This window comes from Varanus komodoensis, unplaced genomic scaffold (assembly GCF_004798865.1).
Source record: "Varanus komodoensis strain SLA01 unplaced genomic scaffold, ASM479886v1 scaffold7_3, whole genome shotgun sequence".
NCBI lineage: Eukaryota > Metazoa > Chordata > Lepidosauria > Squamata > Varanidae > Varanus > Varanus komodoensis.
The window spans coordinates 5161430-5184841 of NW_025336480.1; the positions used below are offsets into that span (position 1 = coordinate 5161430).

A 23412-nucleotide genomic window follows, 5' to 3' on the forward strand; every position below is an offset into this window, starting at 1 on the left:
AGAGGATCCGAGATTTAGAAGATAAAACTGACATCCAGAAGAGACAGATCAAGGATTTAGAAGAAAAGGTTAGTTGCCTTATGCATTGAAAATGTATTAACACTTTTGATGACTGGTTATTCTAACTTTTCATGAGCTCCGGTCAGCTTTATTACAATAACAAATGTGAGTTACATCATTTTCCATTTTTTACTCCACAGATTCTAAAAACTTTTTCACAGCTTTTCTGTCAACTTCTGCTGTTCCTATTATATCCGAGCCAAAATGCATTTTCCTCCATTTCAACACTCTCATTTTCAGGCTGCAGAGTTGGGGAGCATTTCACAGATGTATTTGGGATCACAATCAGAATTAAAGCATTTGCCACACTGACAGAAACAGTGCTGATTCTCTCCCCATTAATGCTGGGTGGCATTTCACCGCAAGGTTTATTCCCAGACAGAAGACACCAGAATGAGGGTAGAAAGCTTCCTGATTCTACCCTCATTCTGACTTGGCTTTAGGATGACACCATCAGAGTGAGGGCAGGATTGAAAAATGTGTCCTTACCTCACTCTGACATCTTTCTGATAGGAAATAACTTTGAAAGAGAATGGTACTATGCAGCAGCAACTGCAAGCACTGCTACTTAGCATAAAAAGCAAAAACAAAAAGCAATCCCCCCCTGCAAAAAAAAACCTCAATCTAACAGTGAAAGTTAAGTGGGGTAGAGGGTTAGTCTTAGACAACTTCTCACTCTCCAGCTCAAACTGTAGTTTTTAATAACACTCAGCTGAGCTTTAGGCTCTATTAAAGTTTAGACTATTTAAAAACTTACAAAGTAAAGGCGCCTGCCCAGGTTCCTTTTATTCTGGAAATGACTCAGAAAAAAAGAAACAGTGGATAGTGCCCTTCCTAGCAACAAATGGATTTTAACTGAAGAAGCCATTTAGCCTTTAATCTCAGTGTAAAAATCAAAGCAAGGCATTGGCAAAATCCATTCATGGCATCACACTAAAAATGTTTCAGGGAAAGGACTCAACCCAAAAGATTTTCTGTCTTAGCTAAGCAAGTGCAGTTGATGTGCACAATTTAAAGATGTAGACGATCTAGTCAAGTAAGGAGATAAAAATCTCAGCAGAAGCCCCTTTTTGGTGTACTTAGGTTGGGTTCTTCCATCAAAATGAGTGGGAGCTCCCACTTACGTCCACCTCTGCAGCAGTTCCCACATGTGCACACGGGCTCTTCATCTGACTGCCTATTTCCGATGGCTGAGAGTTGGCATAAAATGCTGATTTCTGTGGACATTCACTAGACTACTAAGAATGAGGGCTTTAATAATTTTCTAGTGTCAATAAATATTAATGAAATTAACCAGTAAGTTGAGATGATATAGATCCATTCCTGCAGGATGTCTAACTGAAAAGATTTACTGGATTAATTATTATTTTACAGTGTAACTCCTATATGTGTCAATTCAGTGATATGTCCTCTTGATTTCAATGGGATTTACACCCTGGTAGATATTTATAGGATTGAAGCCTGAATCAGATGCCAATGAGATATATCTGATAATAAGAAAAAGAGATGCTGACTTCATAAAACTGTTTACCTTTTTTCTTCTGCAGTTTCTCTTTCTGTTCTTGTTCTTCTCTCTTGCCTTTATTCTTTGGCCTTGATGTCAATGTGCCTCTTGAAAGGTAAGACTGATTCCTTTCTTTTTCCTTCAAATGCTTAGACACATACATTTTCTAGGTTTACTTCCAGAGCTGCGTAGCTCAGTGAGTATCTGAACCAAAGTCTGATATGAAAGCCTAAGGATAAATCAAGCAACTTTTGAGTCATTTCCTAAGGCTATTTCTTTTCCAACTTTAGGAGGAGACCAACTTTTGAGGAGGCTGAAGCCAATCTCAGCTCCCTGATATATCTACACTGTATCTACACAATACATTTTTAGCTTTATATTCAAATCACTGTAAGCAGACTCCTAAGAAAAGTAGTGCTTCAGTGGCTAGAAGGAGACACACCAGTGCAATTGCATCCCTGCTCTGCATATAATGGCTTTAACCCATAAAACCCTACATGGCCTGGGACCCCGATCTTCTCCCCAATGCAACCCTACCAGGTCCCTAAGGTCCACTTCAGGTGCCCTTTGCTGCATTCTCCTCTGAGGACGCTCCAGCTGACAGTTCAGGAAAAGCCTTTCCTGTGATAGCTCCACACCAAGAAATGCTCTCCTGGCACATACACGGCATTCTTATTTGCTCCGGCATGTGGCCCAGCTGTGGTGGGCTCCTTCAGTGGTGTTCCTCCTAGATGGGTGGGTGGGTGTTTGATTTGTATACGGAGCACAAGGGCTTTTCATGTTATATTGTTTTTAGGTAGAAACATAGAAACAGAGCGAGTCAGAAGGGGCCTCCAGGGCCATCTAGTCTGACCCCCGGCTCCAGCCGGCTCCGCTCATGTCATGCCCACCAAGTGCATGTCCAGCCTATCCTTGAACACCCACACCGATGGGGCCTCAACCATCTCCCATGGAAGCCCATTCCACACCCTCGGGGTCCTAACTGCCAGGAAGTGCTTCCTGGCATCCACCCTGAATCTTGGTTCCCTGAGTTCTGTGGTGTTTATTTTATTGAATCATCATGCTGATTATGATTTATACTGGTTTTGCTTTTTTCTGTTGCATTAATTATGGATATCTGTATTTGTGTGTGCAAGTCACACCGAGACTACTTTATGTGGTGGGAAGTGAGTCAAAGGCATGCATTTCTTAAATATGAATGTTAAGGATGTTTTCTAAATAATTATCAAGGAAGCTGCTTAGATCTGGAAGCTTGCCAGCTCTTTTGAATAGCAGTTGACAAGTTGCTTACTTTCAGTGTGTCTTCAGCAAGTCACTGGGGCCCACCATGCCGACCACAGTGGGAGTTGAGGCAGGACAGCTGTTCCTGTTGTCAGCCGCTGATGGCATCGCGCCATTTGCTCACCGCTTAGCTCAACAGTGAGCTGGAGGACTGTGGCCAGCTCCACACGACCAAGGGTAGGGGAGCTTGGACTAGAACTGCCTCAGGGACATCTTGGTCTCCCAAGAATGCTCAGAACAGGGAGAGAAGATAAAAGAAGAGGAGCAAAGGGGCAAGAAAGTGAAAAGACTGGAAGTTGAGAAGGAAGAGAAAACTAGAAAGAGAAAGCAGGGGGAAGGTAAATGACAGGCATTCTGAAGACACAGAAAGGGCAAGAAGAGGGGGAAGTGAACAGAGGCTAAAGTCCCCCCTGCGAGTGGCAGGAGGCCAGTCTCTTAGACCTAAGAAACCAGACAAAAGAGAAGCCAGATCTGGAGATACAGAGACAGATGAGGCAGAACAAACTAAGGGAGGTTCAGTAGAAATTGCCAGCAGTGCTTTATTGAAAACATTTTTCTGGAAGTATAACTTAACTTCTGACTAGGGACCTGGAGGGTCCATGCAAACATGCAGCTGGTTTTTCCTTCTTGGAAGCAGTGGCACCCTAGAAAAGGACAGTGACTTGGGATGGAAACTGGGACTGACTGAGAAGTATGAACAAGAAACAATTGAAAACAAGAGCACCCAACTGCCTGAAGGTTCATTGTCCTTACATTCAGGAAGATGTGAATTTATAAGAAAGGGCAAGCAGTGACATAACTGAGGCACCAATAAAGATAATTGCTTTAAAATGTACCTCTGTGTGCATGTTACTTCCAGTTCCCAGCGGAAAAGGGTTGAACTGATGTTCCTCTACCTGGAGAAACCATGACACATATTCTCACTCTTAATTGCATACAGATGAAATAATGGATAACATATATATAAAAACTTAAGAGACAATTTCATAAGATAAGAGCAATTGTGTAGGCAACTCTACTTACCAAGATATTCAAATGATCAAATTCATATATATCAAATCAAGTCAGACAATTGATGCTTGTAATATGATGCTAAGAAACTGGTAGCTTTGTGTTTGTCTGTATTCATTAATTCCTTAATTAGATACGAGCATGCACTGAGTGGTTTCTCAGGACCACAGATTAAATAATGTTACCTGCTTATTATTTTAGAATCTGGGGTCATTCAGTGAAGCTGAATGCTGAGAAATTCAGAATAGACACAAAAGATAAGTGCTGCTTCCCACAGTGCATAGATGCAAAGATCACACAGTGAATTCCCTACCACAAGATGGCTTTCAAAGGTGACAAGACAAATTCAGACCATCAGTTGCAGTTAGTCAAGATGGCTCTATGCTACCTCCAGAATCAGAGCAGCACATCCCTGAATGCCAACTGGTAGGGAATATGATGGGAGAACGCAATTGCAGTCATGTCCTCCTTGTGGGCATCCCAGAGAGGCATCTGACTGGCCACCAGGGGATCGGAATGCTGGATTACATAGGCCTTTGGTCTGATTTAGCACAGCTCTTCTTCATGCTGATTTGCATTGCATTTCACATATTATTTATACGGAGATCAGAAAATCTCAAGGGAAATCTTACTGCTGTAGGTAAGAAACGGTTTTGGAGTGAAGGGGAACCTCTCTATGGGACTCTTGAAGTACCTGCAGTCTAGGGTAGATAGGTAAGTGCAGTGTGATTACAGGAGTCTCCTTTTACCTTGATTTTTTTCCCCTCTTGTTTTCTAGAGTGATTGACTACGCAGTAAAGTCCTCATAAGGGCAGATGCTTCCAGACCCCTGAAAAAGAGAACACTGTTTACAACCATCTCAAAATAAAGCAACACTCTGTAGCTGAGACCACACCCACCACATAGTTGAAAGCCATTATTCAAGATTCGTTACTGGACAGTTCCTGTCTAAAGCTACAATATATGCTGCACTTACTGAAATTCTATAAGGGGGAGAATAATATCCCATCAGCGTATATCATAAGGATTCTTTTTTCCTTTCCTTTTGAAAGTAAAGGATCAGCAAGAAACCACATTCAGCAGACTGAGTGAAGGTATGTCAGGCAAGGAACCAAAGTGACTATGAACAACCTATCCCTGCTGTGCAGGGGGATCATTTTAAGCATAACCACCAACTTCCCATGAAAGTCTTCAATAATAAAGGGGACAGAGCAGAAGAAATGTATTCAGGACTCTAAGAGGACAAGAACAATACAATGGTCAATTTGGAAAGTCTGGCTTTCTTATACAGGGACTCTTTCTCTCTCTGATTTAAACTCAGGAACAATGACAGCTGCAATGTGAACACAAGAAAAATGTATTCTGTTTTTCTTTTGTAATGGGTGGACAACAGGATAGTCATAGTTGGAACATTACCTGACAGCTGCCTGCAGTAGCAAGGATGGTCCGTCTAGTGAGGATGGCTGGCGGTGCTTGAGGATTCTGGGAAATGCTGCAGCCTTACTCGTCAGGCCCCTTCCACGAAGGACAGCATGTCAGACACGTTGGGTACATCGAGTGAAGAATTCTATGAGAACACAACACTCATCTCACTAACCATTCAGTGTATCTTCATGAACCGGGATGGGGTGGAAAAGTCTTCTGGCGAAGAGAAAACGGTGTGAGAGAGGAAGCAACACCTGTTAATCAGACCTCAGACCTCCGAAGAGTTTCCTCCTCCACTTTCCTGTTAATGTACACGTGAAATATGTATAAGCCATTTATTTTGCCTTGTTGCGGTTATTTTCTCCATTGGCTGCATGAACCAAAATGAGGCAATCTAGGAAATGCCCTTTATTATCTCACCTGCACATGGCAGATGCATATCTAGCTGTTCAGGGTAGACATGAGATTCATCACCACCGTCTACCTAATGCAGCATTTTATCTTCCACTTTACAGTACATTTCACTCTGTTTTGCGATGTTTCCTTCTGGAAGTCGCTCTTGTTCGTGCGGATTCCTGTTTAGAATTGTTGGTTTTGTATTTGGGCCATTTCTTGCTGGTACTGAGGGCAAAGGCTGTCCCCTGTGCTGAAGACAGTAGAGCCTGGTTTGGTATATTAGCTCTGTTCCCAGAGGTTCTCCATGATCCACTCCCCCATTTGAATGGTTTATGCCTCTTACTCTCCCCTTATAGACAGCAAGGGTTTCTCTCTCACCTGTGCATTGCATAATTTAAATAAATCTAGAAATATAAATACAGCAAGCATAGAATTTGCTTTTTTTACACCCACTGCCTCCTCGCCGTGATATCATGCCGAGTTCCCCAACACCCACACTCAGCTGGACTTGTCCTCATGTCGGTTGTTTGAAAAGCCACTGTTTTCCTATCAGTTCCTTACAGAGAAAACCCAACTGAAGGGACAAACAATACTCTCTCCTGTAATTGATGCATAACATCGGTTTTCTCTCACATCGTTGTGGGTTTGCCAAGTTTTCCATAGCAAAGTGCACAGTTTGAAGCCTTAGTGTCCAAGAGAGCAGTAAAGTACAATTCCCATCAGCTCCAGGCAGCAGGGCCAATGGTTGAGGTTTATGGGAAACATAAACATCTGGAGGGAAGCAGGTTGGCTAACCATGATCTAAGGAGCTATTTCATTGGTCAGGCATATCTTAGAGCTGTGCATCCAGACCATATGAGCAGACCATAATTGTCAACTCCTCCAGGCTTTAGCCACACAGTCACCAATTTCTGAGGTCCTTGGTCTCAAAAACATGTATTAAAAAATGTTGAATTTGCATTTACCTTTCTATTATCTGAGCACAGGAAATAGGCTGATATGTTGAACAGAACATTATGTCTCAGTCACCGCCCTGTGTTAAGAGGCCTTGTGTCACCAGCTTAGATCTACCAGCCAAAAATTGTCAAAGGTTTCTTTCTAAAAGTGTGCCCATATTCCAAAAGAGATAAAGGCTTTAATTTCTTGGAACAGCTTGTTGTGTCAGATAACAGACGCATTGACGTCTAATGTGCTCACTGGAAAAATAAAACTTACATAATAGATGCCACATAATTCTTACCTAGGACCAGGCTGTGTTCTACCTTCTGGGCTTATCCCATCTGGACAAAGTACATCTCCCAGCATGCCTTGTTCCAAACCTATGGCTAATTATCAGCAATTCTGCAACTGCACAGCTCTAAATAAGGCAAAATTCCCACAGCTATCACTTTTCTCCATCACAGTGCTGTAACAAAAGAAGTTGGCAGTGCAAGTTGGCAGATTTTGAATTACTTAAAGTACAATTGGCTTTCGAACTTTCTAGCTTCAGGGAAGTCTTGCTGCACCAACATGTCCCCAGGGGAACTTCTGCAAGTCTGCCAGAAAACTCCGAAATGTTGCTGAAGAGTGTTCTTGCAAGACATTGGCCATGTGAAATGAACTTGCATATCCTGGAGCACACCCAGCACCATTAGAGGTGGTGAGAAAGTTGCCATTTGGAGAAGCTTGTTGGCCATTACTCATCGCTGAAAAGCACAATTTGAAAATCGTTCTCTTGCAAGGGACAGAAGCTCTGTCCCATTTCTGTGTTTGTTTGAACCCCTTTGGAATATGATTCAGATTCCACAGCATGGATCAGGGTGGGCCAGTTCTCATGGCTTTTCTTTCATCTCTGTTGAAAACAAAGCCCTGCGCATTTCTGTCTGCTTGCTATCATTCTTTTCTCTACTTCATCCTTTATTTTTTCATGGCATCCTCTAAAAAGCCAAATAGTGTTTGCATACCATTCAGTGTCAAATTTAAACTCAGTCCCAAAAGTCTGTGTCCCAGAAGGAGCTTTTATCAGCCACATGAGGTGTTCAAGCACCAGCAGCTTTGCCTTTTGAAGCATTCCATTACCTCATTAACCATGCCTGCCCTGGATACTGAAACAGAATTGTGTTTGCCTCACCACACCGTACGTGGCTTCTATCAAGTCAGAACAAGGACACAAACATGCATATTAACCCCACCTATTTATAGAACAGTACTGTGATTTTCCTACTTCCTTTGCTTGGGAGTGGGAGGGAAGAAATCCTGTAATTTGCAGCTTTTATCTCTAGTCTCTCTCAATCCTTTTGTGCTATTGGAGACATTAATAGTGTCCTGTCCACTTTTCTTTCCTCTTTATCAATGATTTCCCAAGCCTTAGGGGAAAGAAATGTCAGACTTTACCAATAAATTTAGTATAGGATGAAGGCACCCATCTGTTTACTGAAGTGATAATTTACCACAGTGTGCATGTAATCATTTGATAAAGTACTGCTAAGTATTAAGCAGAATTGTTACCACTCCCCGCTTCCCTATATTGTAATGGGGTATGAAGTGTCATTCTTACAATCTGACAGGATTTCACACATACAAAATGGTTACCTGCACAGCAGTCTGTTATCACTTATTAAACTGTTGCCTGTGTGCAATTTCTGCAGGCTTCCCCAACCTGGGACCTCCAGAGATGTTGGACCACAATACCCATCATTCCCAGTCAGCATGAATGGCACCGGGTTAGGAAAGGCTGTAGCCTATGGATTGAATACAATGCTCAATTGTCATTTTTTATTTTCACAAAGTTAAATCCAATGCAACCTTAATATACTGTATTCTTATTAGTAGCCCAGTCCTTTTGCTTGATATTTCAGAATGGTCAGGTTTGCACAATTACCAATGAAAAGACTTCATAGTGGCCCCCGCCATGCAATCCAACCGCATGCTGCACCATTTACTTAATTACCTTTGCAATATGTAGATCACCGTGTCCACACTCAGCAAGGGGCTCAGCGGGGCTGGCTTCCTGAGCATCCCACAACCCAGGGCTTGTTGTAGGGTTTTGCGGGGGCGGGGGGGCGGGGGTTGGAAAGCCATCCACCCCAGCCCCCTGGCTGGGTTTGGAGGGCACAGCAACACATATGCCATGAGGGTAACTAGGCAAACCACATGGTGCATACCTGGCATTCAGATGGACAAGGAAAAGAAGCTGCAGTCGTTTCTTTTTCCCAGCAGTCAGGGAAACTCAGTCAGTATCTGTGCCAGAGAATTTTGAGATCCCCTTCTGGCCAAGGTCCCTAGGTCTAACTGTGGTGGGGAAGAGACAAACTCTATATAAGTGTGGTTACATCTGCCAGTTAGGGCCAGCAGTACCATGAGGTAGTATGAGGTGACCACTTTAAGCAATTTAGCGCAAACAAAGTGTTATTTAATTTATTATTTCATTATTTTGTTTATTTTATTTTTATACTGTCCAATATCCAAAGCTCTCTTGTTGGGTCAGAAAATTTAAAACCCAAAGTGCAGCATAATGAAAACATTAAAAACTGTTGACATATAAAAAATTAAGAAATGCCACTAAAAACAACTATCGATAAGATGCCAGGACTCAATTAAAAAAAAACTCCTGTTAAAACCCCCACCATATGCCATCAAATGTCTGGGATCAGAAGGAAGCTTTACCTGGCTCCAAAAAATGACAGTGTAAGTGCCAGATGGTTTATTTTTCCTGCCAAGAGAAGCACTTGTAGGATTTCCAGTATTGTGCCTACTGAAACACTTAGAACAGCCTGGAATATTGTGCATCTTGACTTGGGCATGAGGTGCCTATTGCAGCTCTACCTTAAGTAGCACAACGCCTTGGTCTGGTCTGGTCTGGTCTGGTCTGGTCTGCCATGGTAGCACTGGAGTGGGTGGCAGTGTCCTTGAGAAGCATATCTCTGCATCAAAACTCTTACCTGGAATAAGAGCACTGTCCAAAATGAGATGCAGGAAAATTGGGAGAGTTCTCTGGTATTTGGGCAATTATGGCACAAGTGGTAATGGCATATTACCAGTGCATGGCTGGCTAATTGTCCTGCAGGAATTGGGAATGGGATGGAAGGGGGCGGTGCTGGCAAACTGAAGCCGCCGCCGCCACCATCATCCTCATCATCACCACCACCACCATCATCTCTTCTTTGTTCCCCCTGTGGAAGTAACCACTGTCACTGGCGAAGGGATGAATTACAGTCCCTGACATATTATTTTATGGTAATTGTTCTTACTGCATATGTACAAGTTGTAGCCTTGTCATTATTTTGAAAGCAACCTTCAGTCTACAAAATATTGCTTATTCCTTAAGGAAGAGAGCGTTGCTCATCCATCAGTCCAGATCTCTATGGCCAAAAACACACACAGGGTCCCTGTGGCCATCCTGTATATCCTCTATACAGTGCTGGTGCAGTATTTGCAGTGTAAAATAGAAGTAACTCTTGTGAATGCATTGCACAGTAGTGTTACATCTCCAGAATCTACAATGGGCAAATGATTATGGAAGCCATATGTATGGTCAAATAACACTGATGGAATGCCACCCTACATATAACACAGGGGTGAGCAATTTGTTGCAGGGCACACTTTTTCCTACAATTCCCATGAAACCTCAACCATTGGCTATGCTGGCAAAGGATGATGGGAGTTGTAAGCTAAAACATCTAGAGGACCACGAATTGGCCAGACCTGACACACATTTCTCAAACATAGTAATGATTTTGTTTTTGTGTTTTTCAAAGTCTGGTACTGGAGACTGAGCACTCACAGTGAAGAGTAAAGATCAGTTATACTTTTTTAAAGTTCAAATTATTACTAGACTGATTCCTTAGTACCTAGTACTGCACTTTAAAGTGTTTTAAAGGGACTATTTAAGATGAAACTCCATTGTGAGGCCACATACCAGTTTTCAAGGTAGTGCCTATTATTCCTATGAGCTCTGCATCAAATCAAAGACCAGTTCAAATATAAGCAACTTGTATGTTTGTTAAGTAATGATGAATATCTAGTATTATTATGTTTATTATGTACACGGCAACCATTGCAAATGCTCTGTTTCAGTTTATTGTACATGCCACCATATGGTATGCAATATATCCTTCAGCTTCATCTATTTTTACCATTTGAAACCCTCAGTATTGAGTCACTTGGATTTATTTTCCTTAACAGCCCCTAAGGACAGGTGTTATACTTTGCCCAAGAAGGTTGCTTTCGCATTGTATGGCCTGCTGTCTTTTGTCACACTTTTCTTGTCACAAGACTCACTTCTATTCCCACTGAAATTAATGGCTAAAATGTGTTTCCATTTTTAATGGCATGGGAAGACGGGACTGCTTCCAGGTGATGTTCCTTAGCATACTGAAGAAACTTACATGTCTTGGGTATTGCAATCTGTTCTTTGTGTATGCATGTTCATCCCACTTTATCTAAAACAGACAGCCAAACTTTTGATTAAAGCTTCAGAACAGGACAGAAAATTGGTAAGATTTCTAGCACTCACAGGGCAGAGCAGTTTGTCAGATATGTTCTAGTCTGTGGAGGGCCTTTTTTTCCTCTTCTCAGTGCAACACAACCTGTGCCTAGTATCCACTTCCAGAGACCGACTCTGCAAACCGCTCTGCAGATCAAAATGAGTTCATTGTGAAAGATTTGCATGTATGTGTAAATACATGCATCTGTTACTGTACAGATATCTATCTCCAATGTATATAGTAGGAAGGTGTTTGGTCTTATAAAAGTATACTTCCAATTTGAAGGATGAGAATGTGGGGCAAAGAGTGGTTCAGAGGTGACATTAAGAGCTCCTGGAGGACTGGGTGGCAAATGTGCCCATCCCACCCTGGCAGAATGGCCGCCATTGCACCAGGCAGGACTGGAGGTCTCTGTGCAGGCACAGCTAGGCCCAATCCATCACCAAACCCTACAGAGCTCGCAAGAACTCCCTGGGATCTGGTACACTAAACAATTAAATCAGGGCTTCAGATTTCAACACAGATTCTGGTTTAAAATCTGGGTCTGTCAAGCCATTTCTGAAAATGGAGTCTGATGGTTCTACCCATCCTGAAGCACTCCTTGTGTTTCAGTCTGGCATTTCACTGACAACTCCAAAGTGTTCTCTCCCTAGTTCGGAGCCCCGTGGCTCTCATAGACACAGAGGTATTGAAAAATATTCCTCCTATTGGACTTTTGCAGCACGGGGGAAGGGGAAATGCTTTGACTGGCAAACAACATGCAAAAGACAGTCTGACATGCAGGATTATTTCCACCTGAGTCATGAGTACAGACTTTCTCTTTTAACATATCAAAAGGGCACACAACATAGATTACTGGTAAGTAAGGTAAACTTTCCAATGTCTCCGCATGAAGGCAGTGAACCACCAAAGTGTTTCTCTTTGCTCTATCCCACTTGGACTAATTTCTAAACTCAGTCTAATTCCTCTGAGTTTAGATTCAGCAAATGGCTCATAGGTTTGGCAAGTGTTCCACTTTCTCTCCACTGCATCTTCCTGTATATAACCTGCTCCCATTTTTGTGTCTATAATTCCAAAAGAGGATTGTAAAATATTTGGCAGAATGACCCTTTGATAAACACGCGGCCATGTATATGTACTGTATGTATTAACGTGTAGATGAGAATCCTTATTGTATGTAAAGTTTTATGAATGGTTATTTTTTAATTTATGTATTTAATATAGGATTCAATGACCTCTGGTGTTTTAGTTTGTATAAAAAATAAATAAAACAGCAGCATTTTTTAAAACTTCACATTAATGGATGCATTATCCACAGCCTGTCTGAAATCTATTTTAAAACAATACACAGAGGGCAAGAGAGCAATAAAAATCCCTGCTTCCTGCCATATGCTGAATTATCACAAGAAAGTGTGCAGAGTGCAAAAATAAATAAATTTCACGCTGGGGGCTTAATTTGTGTTAAGTATGATCAAGGTTCAGAACCTGAATTTGTTTTCAAAACCAGGGTTAAATCCTGGACTATATGAAGTAATAATAAAGACATGTGCCTCTGAACATGTGCAGAGTGAATTTTCTTCTCTGATCAGTTCCTATCCTTAAGTTTTAGCATCATGTTTTTCATGCATCACTTTACTCCACTGACCATTCTTTTTTAGAAATTAAGCAGTGGCATCTTCTCGCAATAGCAGAAAGGTGGGAAAACTCTGAAGTCACCCATAAGAACCAAATTATTTCAAAAGTTATGGGATACTTTAATTATAGATAAAGCAAGTCAATGCATTACAACACATTATAGGAGACAGAAGAATGCATGTAGCAATAAGATAGATGCAATCTGTGGTAATTCTAGTTTAAAAGATCACAAGCAGCTGAAGGATTGAAAAAGCTGTTTGCGGACCTGCCACTAAGTTAGGAGTAGGCCTTGCTGAGCGACAGAAATCAGTGGTGGAATTCAGTATAGCAAAGCTGTTTGAAATAAAGCATTATTTCTATGCATTCATTAGCCCGGGCAGTCTAACTCGATCAATTCATGTGAAGGACCAGAAAACCAATAAAATAAAGGCAAAGGTTCTTTTTCATTGTTCTTTATGAAGCTGTGATCCTGTGGAGGAAGAGGAGAAGAGGGCTGTGTCCGGGGGCCTGCTCCCACATTCATAACACAATCCGCATCACTCCAGCCATCCTGGAGTTGCTCTGGAGTCTCTGGATTCCTCTACGAACTATGACCATGCAAAGGCCGCTTGCTGGAGTTCTGGTTCAAAGAGAGGGGGACGCAGCCAGGAACTCCTTCTTTAAAACTTTAGAAGCATGATTCAACAAAAGTGCTTCCAAGACCCACTGATTTCAACTGTGTACGCATGTGCTTAACCATTCTATACGAAGAGCAATGGGATTTACAAGCGCTTCAGTTCAGCTGGAATGTAGCACCTTTGGTTGAAACTGACAATTTCTGTAACACACATAACAAATTGACACAGAATCACTTTTGGTTTCCCCATAAAAGTCATGAAAGTCACATGCATGATTGTATAAATGGTAGTACAGTAGAGGGGGTCCGAAGATGCCAGATAAATGTAGTTTCTGGTTGCTTGAGAGTTACTATTAAAAATAGGCCCAATACTATACCCCATACTATACCATACCATCAACTCTGTATTGACTTGATATTAATATTGAAATATAGTAATTATAAACAAATTATGACAAACGTCTACCTTCTGAGCCTTAATGTCCTAAATCGTTGATGAACCAACATCAAATCCCTTCATGAGCACTGCAGGACTTTCACCTTTCTTAAGCGTCTTGCATATTTCCTTCTTCGGCTTACCTGGGACCTGTTTCCACATACCTGGAGTTGGGTGAGAACACAAAAATAGAATAACAGTAGATCCCAGTGCCTGGGGTGTTTACACATGGAGAACTGGCAGGAGTGGGAGAGAAACATGGCATGCAGTTTAAACTTACATTTCTGCTGGAAATTGATTTTACCTTAATTTTTATTTAAAGCATTATTTCTTTTATTTTATTTTTGCTGGTTGCTTGAGAGTGCCATTTGCTTGAGTTCGGTTAACTGAGAGTCTACTATAATTAGGATTAACACACTGTTCAAGTATGTTATTTTGGTGTGCATGGCATTAAATAGTAATACTACAACTAGAATTTTGCTAGTTAATTCTTGCTTTCTACCGCTCTCTGTCACTATCCATATGGTGTGTTTGTGCAAATACATATATCCTGGCTGTGTCTCTTTTAAAATAATGTATAGTAACCCCATCGATTCATATTCATTTTCATAGGGGAACACTTAAATCCTTTTTTTCAAAATAGTCTGGGGAAGGTAAGTTTGGGGACAGTGCTAGGAACCAAAAAGATGCAGAGCCCAGAGTGTATGTGTGAAGCTAATTCACAGGCATATTGCATTTTATTGCACTTTGCATATATAGACAGTTTCCAGCTTACAAATGAGTTCTGTTCTTAAGAAAACAGAAATTCACCTTTAAGTTGAATTTGTATGTAAGTTTTTCTATTTATTCAAGGATAATATTGAAACTCTGTGACTGCTACTCTGCTAAAAATTCTGCAAGAAGATGTCCACAAAAGAAAGTGCTGTTTCAAAGAAACTAAAAATTGCAGATGAGCACCATACTACTGAGTACTTCATTTCAAATAAGGATAAAGCAGTTTGCCTGATATGTCTTGAAACTGCCCTAGTATTAAAGGAGTATAATGTTAAAAGGCACTTTGGATTCTGTCACAAGAGCTACTCGATATAAAAGGAGAGGCAAGAGTGAACAAGATAAATTCCCTTTTAAAAAAATCAATGTTTTTGCAGCAAAATAGTTTTAGAAAGCACACTGAGGAGAACCTGTCGACTGTGAGGGCCAGCTATCATGTTGCTAAATGTATTGCTGAGACTGCTAGGCCATCCATTGATGGTGAATTTGTTAAGTGTATGGTTAAGTTAATGGAAGAAATGTGCCCTGATAAAGTATCTTGTGTTTGTTGTGTCAGTTTATTTGTATCTACATTCACTGGCTTGTTGAAGATCTAGGAAAATTTCTGCATATGTCCTTGATTGTCAAGGCAAAAAGGATTTTTTTTTTCCTTTTGGCATTAGATGAGAGCAATGAGAGCACTGCAGGACTACTAATATTTCTCAGGGGGATAGATTCCAACTTCAGAATTACCGAAGAATCAAGTGCACTGCAGAGCTTGAAAGGAACTACAACTACAGAAGGAGCGTTCTTGAAGGTGTGTGAAACAGTAGAAAATCTTGGTCCGAGTTGGGATAAATTGAAAAGCATCACAACTGATGATGAAAGAAATGTGGGAAGTAAAACTGGTGTAGTTGCAAGAACTAATGAAATTGATTGATATTAAGCAGTATACTTCCCATGCAATTTCACAGCATCATTGATAAGCAAGACTTGACTAGTGAGATTCTTCAGTGGGAAAGTGTGATGTGTATTGTTCTGTTCATCATTAATTACACCTGGCATCATGGCCTTACTCATCATCAGTGTCAAAATTTCTTTCAGAGATAGATCCAGAATGTGGAAATGTATTGTCATGACGTTGATGACTTTCTTAAGCAGAAAGGAAAAGGTCAAGAAGTACTTTCTAAGCCTGGATGGATTTTTCATTTGGCTTTCTTAGCTGATATCACAGAGCATCTGAATCTAAGATGCACAAAACCTTGGGTGGTGGGAATCTAAGGTTGTAAGGAAAAAGAATGCCTGTGTGTGACATGTATTCTAAATTGGAAGATTTGAAGCAAAACTAGACATTTTTGTGAAGCAAGTTGGTGAAAGTAACTTCTTAAAATTCTCATGTTGCGATGAACTAAAATTTGAGAAGGACAGAAATTTACAGTTCTATGTTGAAAGAATCATCAAAGTACTGAACCTGTTGCAGGTGGAATTCCAGAACAGCTTCACTGATTACCATAAGCATGAAAATGAAATAAGGATGTTTCAGAATCCATATTAAGATGCAAGTATCTCTTTTCAGATGCAGCTGATTTGCAAACCAGAGATCATCTCAGAGACACTTACAAAGAAAATAGTCTGTTAGATTTCTATTGTGGTTTATCTGATATATTTTCCAAAGAAATTTGCTGCAGGCATGTTCACAGTCTTTGGCGTCACATACATTTGTGAAAAAACTTGTTCCAAGATGAAAATTGTGAAATCCAAGCGTATCTGCAAGACTTACAGATGCACAGTCACATGACATTTTAAGGGTGTCTGTCACACATCCTGACTTGAACATTAATGGTGTGGCTAAGAGAAAACACACTGGTTAGGTAAGCAGACAAAAGGATTCCACAGTAAAATGGATCTAAAATGGATTGCATTCAAGTTAACATTTCTTCATTGACCTCTGAAGGTAATGATGTTAAATTTGAATGTAACATTTTGAATGAAGATGTGGCCCTGTTTAGGCGTTGGGCACTCTAAGGCAGCCCCCGATGTCTTATAAAGTTGGGGACCACTGCTCTAAAGAATTTCTGTACGTGTGTCTCCAAAGGATCCTGTCTCGTAAAGACACCACATTTGTTAACTGGGCTGTATGGCCAGGAGAGAGGAAGGCATCTGGTTTCAGAATAAATCTCAGACAGAAAGATTCAAGGGCGGCAGCAGTCAGCAGCAGATGAAGCACACGAGAGCAAAAAAACACTTAAATCTAGCTACTCGGATTGCACAGAGATCAGTACAGGGCGACAGTACTGCCATTTCAGCAACAGCCTGCAGTCAGCAGTGTGGTGGGACGGATGACCTCCCAGAGACTGGGGGCTCCAACTCTAACACCACCCCTGGGTAAGTAGCAGGCCCCAAAAGTTAGGGGTTCCAAATTAAGTCTTTGTTTTGATTCTGAGTTTCTGATTCTTTCCACAAGATGGCAGCCAATTCCTGTCACAGCCGGAAGTGTAGGGTTGGGTGGGAAATTAAGGCTTGTTTTTTTTGCTTGTGTGTCAATTGTTATATTGACAAAATTCTCACTCTGCAGTTACAGGTCACATTTTTCTCATACACGTGCATTAGTCTGAGCTCAAAACTATTTGATATGGAATATAGTGCCAGAGCGGGCTGTTTGTAGCCCTGTGCAGTCACAAATAGGAGAGAAGAAAGGCCTTGCTCTGTAGGTTTGTCTTCAGAGAAAGCGTCACATCTTTCCTAAAGATGGGGCTAGCTGTGTGACAGACACAGTGAATCAACTTACAGATCCAAGAGACTTGGCATTCACAAAGACCCTTGGAACTAATTAATTGCACACACAGCAATTCATCTGGGCTCTTCTGCCAGACAAGGAAGGGCTAAAGGTCAGCATGACTCATTCTCTAATTTTCTACTTTTTGAGTCCAAGGCGTTTACTTATGTTTTAAGATGGGAAAGTATTTATTGTGTCCAAATGCCTTCCACCTCTCCTATTTTTGCTGTTGGTCATTTCTTATCTTGTAATTTCTGATCATTAATAAAGAACAAGAGCCAGCAACAGGACTAGTTGGAAACAACACAAAGCCCAGTAAGAACAGTTGAATCAGATAAATAACAACAAACTATAGTAGCACCATTAAAATATTTATAATTATTAAAATGTTTCATTTAAGACTTGTAACGTGGAAGGGTCCTTCTTGCAGTTCTGTTCATGCCTCTTCAGTTTAAAGTGAAGCTGATGGGAAGGCGAAGAAAGGAGAGGGAGGAAAACAGGAATGTTGGGCAGCTGAGGATTCCCCCCAGCAGGATCCTGTTACTGAAGCTGAGATACAAAATTCATCAACTCTGGAAGACCTCGCCAACCAGAGTAGGAGCTCCGTGAGATTGAGCTCTGAGTAACACACACAGGATCCAGACCCCTTCCTCCAGTATGCCACTTTCATAGCAATAAGGATGTAAGTTGTTTTTACAAAGGGATATGGAGCACTGAGCATTTTTAGACTTTCTCCATTATGTTATATGTCTGCAAAAAAATACTCTCTTCTTCTTCTTGTTCTTTCTCTTAAAGCTCTTTGCAATTAGGATTAGATAGCCCAGAAGCCTGTATGTAGATGTTACCCTGTATGTAGATTTAGATCCTCAGCCGTTATCATCCATCCAACCTCTACCTTCAGCACAGGAAAGCCCACCACCTCCTCAAGCAGCCTGTTCCATTATCAAGTCACTAGTCCTGTTTGCATTAAGACAATTCTTCTGAAGTTTTCCCAAAATCTGCTTCCTTGCAATTGGTTCTAGTCCTGGCTCCTGGAACAAGACAGATCAAATCTGCTCCAGCTTCTGGGGGGGAAGAGTTGAGTTTTCAGTCTGCAAAATATATAACCAGAAATCAAATATTTCAGTGGCATAATGCTTTTCTGTATAGCCAGTGGTACAGCTTGGGTCTTTTAGACCCTGGACCTTATGGTCTTATGCCCTCTCCCCTTTAGTTGGTTCAATGTATTGCTTCAGTTAAGAAAGACACAATTAACGATTCTCTACTGCCACCACCACTCCATGCTTTACACCTGCTTCTACATGCCTGATAAGTTAGAATAATAGCAGAACTATTTTCCAGCCCTAATTTTCTAAAAGTACTGTGAGCATGTGCAGTTTTGCATTTCAAACTCAAATAATAGCATCAGTGTGATCACACATTGCCCTCATGTGCTACTATCTTGGTGATGACTGGAGGCCCCTGGGCTGTGGGGCCTGGACTGTGGCCCCATAATCTTGCCTTCATTGCCCCACTTCAAGTAGTGTCGATGAGAGAGTCAACATTGGTTCTTTTATTTGACACCATGTTCCTTCAGCTATTGGTTGGAAAACGAACCACCTAACTTGTCTGAAATGTACCAAGATTAGTCTTTGACACAAGGGTTCCGCAGATTCCAATTCTTCACAAAATCAAAATTTCTTCTAATAAAAATTAAGACTTGAGAAAGCAAGGGCTGCTCACGGAAGGTGTCTCTGCCCAATTTTGGCATTTTTCTCTTCATCCACACCACATGGGGGAAGAGAAAATTCAGCAGGGCTTCTAGTCCTCTGTGCAGCATTTGGAGCAACCACAGTGGGGTGGCAGCGGTAGGAAAACCTGCTTCTGCCAGCCCAGGTGTATTGTCTAAATCCGGATGCAGTCTTATGTTCATAATGTACAGCAGCATCCCTCAAAGTGGTGCCCTCTGGAAATTTGGAACTTCAACTCTGTTGGTGCCAGGCAGCATGAGTGATGGTCAGGAAAGCTGGGAGTTGTACTTCAGAATGTCTGGGGGGCCAAGTTGGGCAAGAAGGATAAACAGAATCCTGTTACAGGACTCGCTCTTAGGAGACCCACATCTTCCTCTGATGAGCAACACAGGCATGTCCTGAACCTTTCATTGCAGCTGAGAAAAATGGGTCCCTTTTGCACTCCTTCTTGAAGTAGCAGCAGACCTTTGCTTTTACTGCATTTGTTGTCACAGAGACATAATATTATTCTGACTTTCTGGCAAAATGTATGATCCCATTGGCGGAAGGGCAGCGCAGAAGAGTAAAGCAGACTGCACCACAATAGAGGCCTTGTGAAGAGAAGTTGCCAAGGAAAGCCTCAGAGGAAAAACAGAAAGTACATTTTTATAACTACAGAGATTTAGCTAATTGATTTCATTTAGAGTCTACCTCCCACTCCACCCTTGTTCGATCCAGTTAGTTACAATCCATAGAAAGATTGAGAAACTGTGTTTTGTAGCTACAATCCTGGTCAAATATGTCTTTTAACTGGAAAAAGCTGTGTGGATCTTCATGCTTCTTGTGTGTATGCGTAATAGTCTTTGCTGTGACTCATTAAAAGACAGGGAGGTACATTCCAATGACTTGCTGTAGCATAAATCAGGAAAAAAAAAACCTGTGACTGGAAAAGAACCATATACATGAAAGTCAGGCACTATATTTGTAGTAGGCTTTTTTAAAAAAGCATCTTTAACTGAGTAGGTTGCTAGGGCAAAAAACAAACAAACAAACAAACAAACAAACACATAACATGAGATCCAGAGCATATCTAAAATTTGCCCAGGTTTTGCAGTATCCATACCATCTCTGTGAAACATTTTAAAATTAATGTGCAAGATTTTGTAAGACTTTCTTAAAGTGGAAGTTATTGTTTGCTATGGCAATGAAAGTCATAGCATGGGCTTTGAAGCTTTTGAGACACAGCAGTCCATGCATTTTCAATAATAGGAAGCAAATTTTTAAATATTATCAACCAACATGTATATGAACAAATGTAAGAAGGACTTGTTTCCACAAGACTCAGATTTCAAATGCAATACCAAATAACTTGCCATGTATGTGTGCTAAAGAGTACACACAACAAATGCTATCAGGTTGGCTGTTCTGGCTAGTCAGTGAAGGAGGGATTTAATTTATACCAAAAGACCCAGATTCAAATTCAAAAGGGGTTCATTTGTGTAGCCCTGGGAACAATGTTTTCCTTCTGCCTCAATTCTCCTGCCATGCATGGAGCAGAGAGTCTGAAAGACAGAGCACTATTAGAAACTATTTGGTAGCGGGAGTAGAACAGTCTCAACAGGACTTGTGAATCACTATTTCTCCTAGTTTCTAAACAAAAACAAAACTGTTATAAGTGCTTTCCATGCTTTGAAAAGGAAGAGATATTTTAAAGGCATAAACAAAATTGCCTAACTTTAGTGACCCAAGTGGTCTGAAGCAAGGATAAGCAGACTTCAGACTTGTGGGATTTATTTGTATATTTCTTGGAAGATCCTGGCGTAAAATAGTCACTCTTAGAATTAAAGAACTATGGGCATAGCAGTTGGTTCTGAGTATCAAAACTAAGCAGAATTTATAGTCCTTACACACAAGCCCTTATTTCTAGTTCCACAAGGCCTTCTTCATTTCATCAGTATGAAGAAAGGGGAGAGAGTCCTTTAGTTGCTGTTCTTGTTAAACGGAGAGTTAGCAATCTTTGCTGGTCTACTGCAATCTTTCACTGCGGTACTTTCTGCCTGCCACAAATTGCCTCAGGAGGAAAGCTGTTGTGAAAACTACAGCCTAACTCCTAACCAGGACCATGTCTGGAGATGTAATGCTTTCTTTGTGAGTCCTAGCACAACAGATGGGGTCTTCCAAGAGAAGAGTTGATAATCTCTGGATTAAACAGTCCCTAATTACATGCCGATTACAGCTGCACTGTGGGGGCAGAGAAGCAGGCCAACACAACCATTCGTACTCCAAGCAAGTTTCAGATGGCCTTTAACCTATAGGTCCTTTTGACCATTAGAAAAAAACCAGAATCCCATGATGACTTTCTCTGTTACAAATAGAGGAGAGATGGGCAGACTTGGCACTTGTGGAATCTACTTTATGGTTCACTAGAACCCCAAAGAGCTAGGTACAAATAAGTGGGGAAGCAGTGGGGATGCAGCGTGTTCAATAATCAATAGGGCTCCATGAGTCATACATTGTACATACAAATACAAGTCTACATCTCGGGTTCTATAAATCAGGAATTAAAATTCAGAGCTCCCAGAGTGGCAATCAGACCTGTGCAAAGACCTGGTCAAAGGCAACCAATTAATGATCCCATTTTAAAGGCAAGGATCACTGTGGTCAAGGGATATGATATTAGGATAAGTTATTGGCATTTTTAAATGTTCGGTTTCACTTGTTATTTCCCTGATCTGTCTTCTGCCTGCCCCTGCTTTGCATCATAAATGTAGCTTGGGAGCTATCAGGGGAAAGCTTATGTCCCAGTGTTCTCTCTGCTTTTGTACCAGAGGGTAGTGAGTCAGCTCATACATCATTCATCCTTTGCATAAATAGCAGGACTTATTCTTCTCAGTTAATTGCATGCTGGGCCTTCAAAATGTGTAACAGACAACCTGTCTCCCACCCTTGGATCCAGACATTCTTTCCAGGGGCACATTCCAACCCTTTGAGTCTCTGAACACCTCTTCAGTTCTACACAGAATTTCCTCAATAAATGGGGAGGAAAGGCATTTGGAGATGCTGGTTGCCTTCTGCTGAAAGTCATTAATCACAAACTGCAAGCCACAACAATAGCCCCCTCCCCCCCAACCACCTAAGCCAAGGGACATAAGCATTATTTGTTGACCTTGTAATCCATTACATTATATCGCAGGTTCAAATGCCCATTTTAAGAATGCATCATAAGCAGGCAACTATCAGACCGAAACATGGAAAGTAGTAAAACATGGGAGAGTCTTGGGAGATGGCCGCTGAGAATGTCTGTCTCTGTGCTGACAAAAGTTATTTATGGAATTTATGGCTACAAGCAATAGCAAAGATCATTACCGTAGATGGTGTTAAAAGGTGATACAAATTCACAAAGGATGAGTCCATCAATGGTGATTACCCATGCTGGTTATATACAGTGTCCAGGTTCAGAGGGGCTGTGTCACTGAATACCAGCCACTGGCAAATCTCCATGAGCAAAACAAAGTAGTGGGTCAAGCAGCAAAGTCCAGGGGGCAGCCTTAGAGACCCATTTCTGTCTCCCCTTTTTTCTAGTCTTCTTGGTCTTTGCTTTCAGCTCGATTGTATTCCTCCCCCTGAGTAAGATGATAGAGCCTTAGTGGCACTGGTAGTCATCTATGATTCCATGATCTTGATGCTTCAGCAGCAACTCTGGGCTTACCACTGCCGCCTTGGCTGCCTGGGAGAGGGTGTGGAGGAGAACTGGGAGACAAAGCAGGTCTCTGGAAGGTGTGAGGCATTCCCGGGATGGGGCTCTTCAGGTTACCTTTGGGCTGCTGCAGGTGCCTCCTGGGCAGTGCCATGGGGGTGCTTGCTTTCAATAGCACCTACCACAGATATTGACCAACAAACCTGAAAGAAGTTTATTTCCCTCTTTGCTTTCCCAACAGCTATCAAAAGTTGAGCTGTCAAGGAAAAGCAAGGCTGTGCGTGATATTTCCTCGTAAAAGGGGGTGGCTGGTAGATCCTCTACCTTTTTTAAACCTGATTCGGTGTCTCTGTTGTAAACTGCCGTGAGACGCCAGTAGATGGACAGTCCATAAAAACTTTAAATAATTAATAAATATCTTTCCCACCCTGTCCTGGCCCCGATTCATTATCCTGCATTGTGTTTTGTCAGCTAGCTTCCTTTGCTCATGGGTCTTTTGACAGGGCTAATTAGAGATCCTTCAAAGCTGTCAAAAATCCTGATTACCCTGTCAATTTTAAAAGGAAACCTGAGTTTTGACAGTTGTCAAAGTTCCATGCTGCTGTAAATGGGGTGGACTGCACTTCTGCATTTTCCCAGGCACCTAGACTC

General features: G+C 41.4%; 1 protein-coding gene across 4 annotated transcripts in view; it reads left to right on the forward strand.

Annotated features, from left to right (window-relative positions):
• Window positions 1-4665, forward strand: part of JAKMIP2 (janus kinase and microtubule interacting protein 2) — a 38982-nt gene extending 34317 nt beyond the window's left edge. For 3 of the 4 annotated variants that reach the window (XM_044454363.1, XM_044454365.1, XM_044454364.1), the window contains 2 exons: window positions 3-68; window positions 1608-1658. In XM_044454363.1, the coding sequence (XP_044310298.1) occupies window positions 3-68; window positions 1608-1658 (117 nt within the window). Of the gene's footprint in view, window positions 1-2; window positions 73-1607; window positions 1659-4591 lie in introns of those variants that run through there. The other variant, XM_044454362.1, reaches the window with a different exon arrangement.
• Window positions 4666-23412: the final 18747 nt, after the last annotated feature.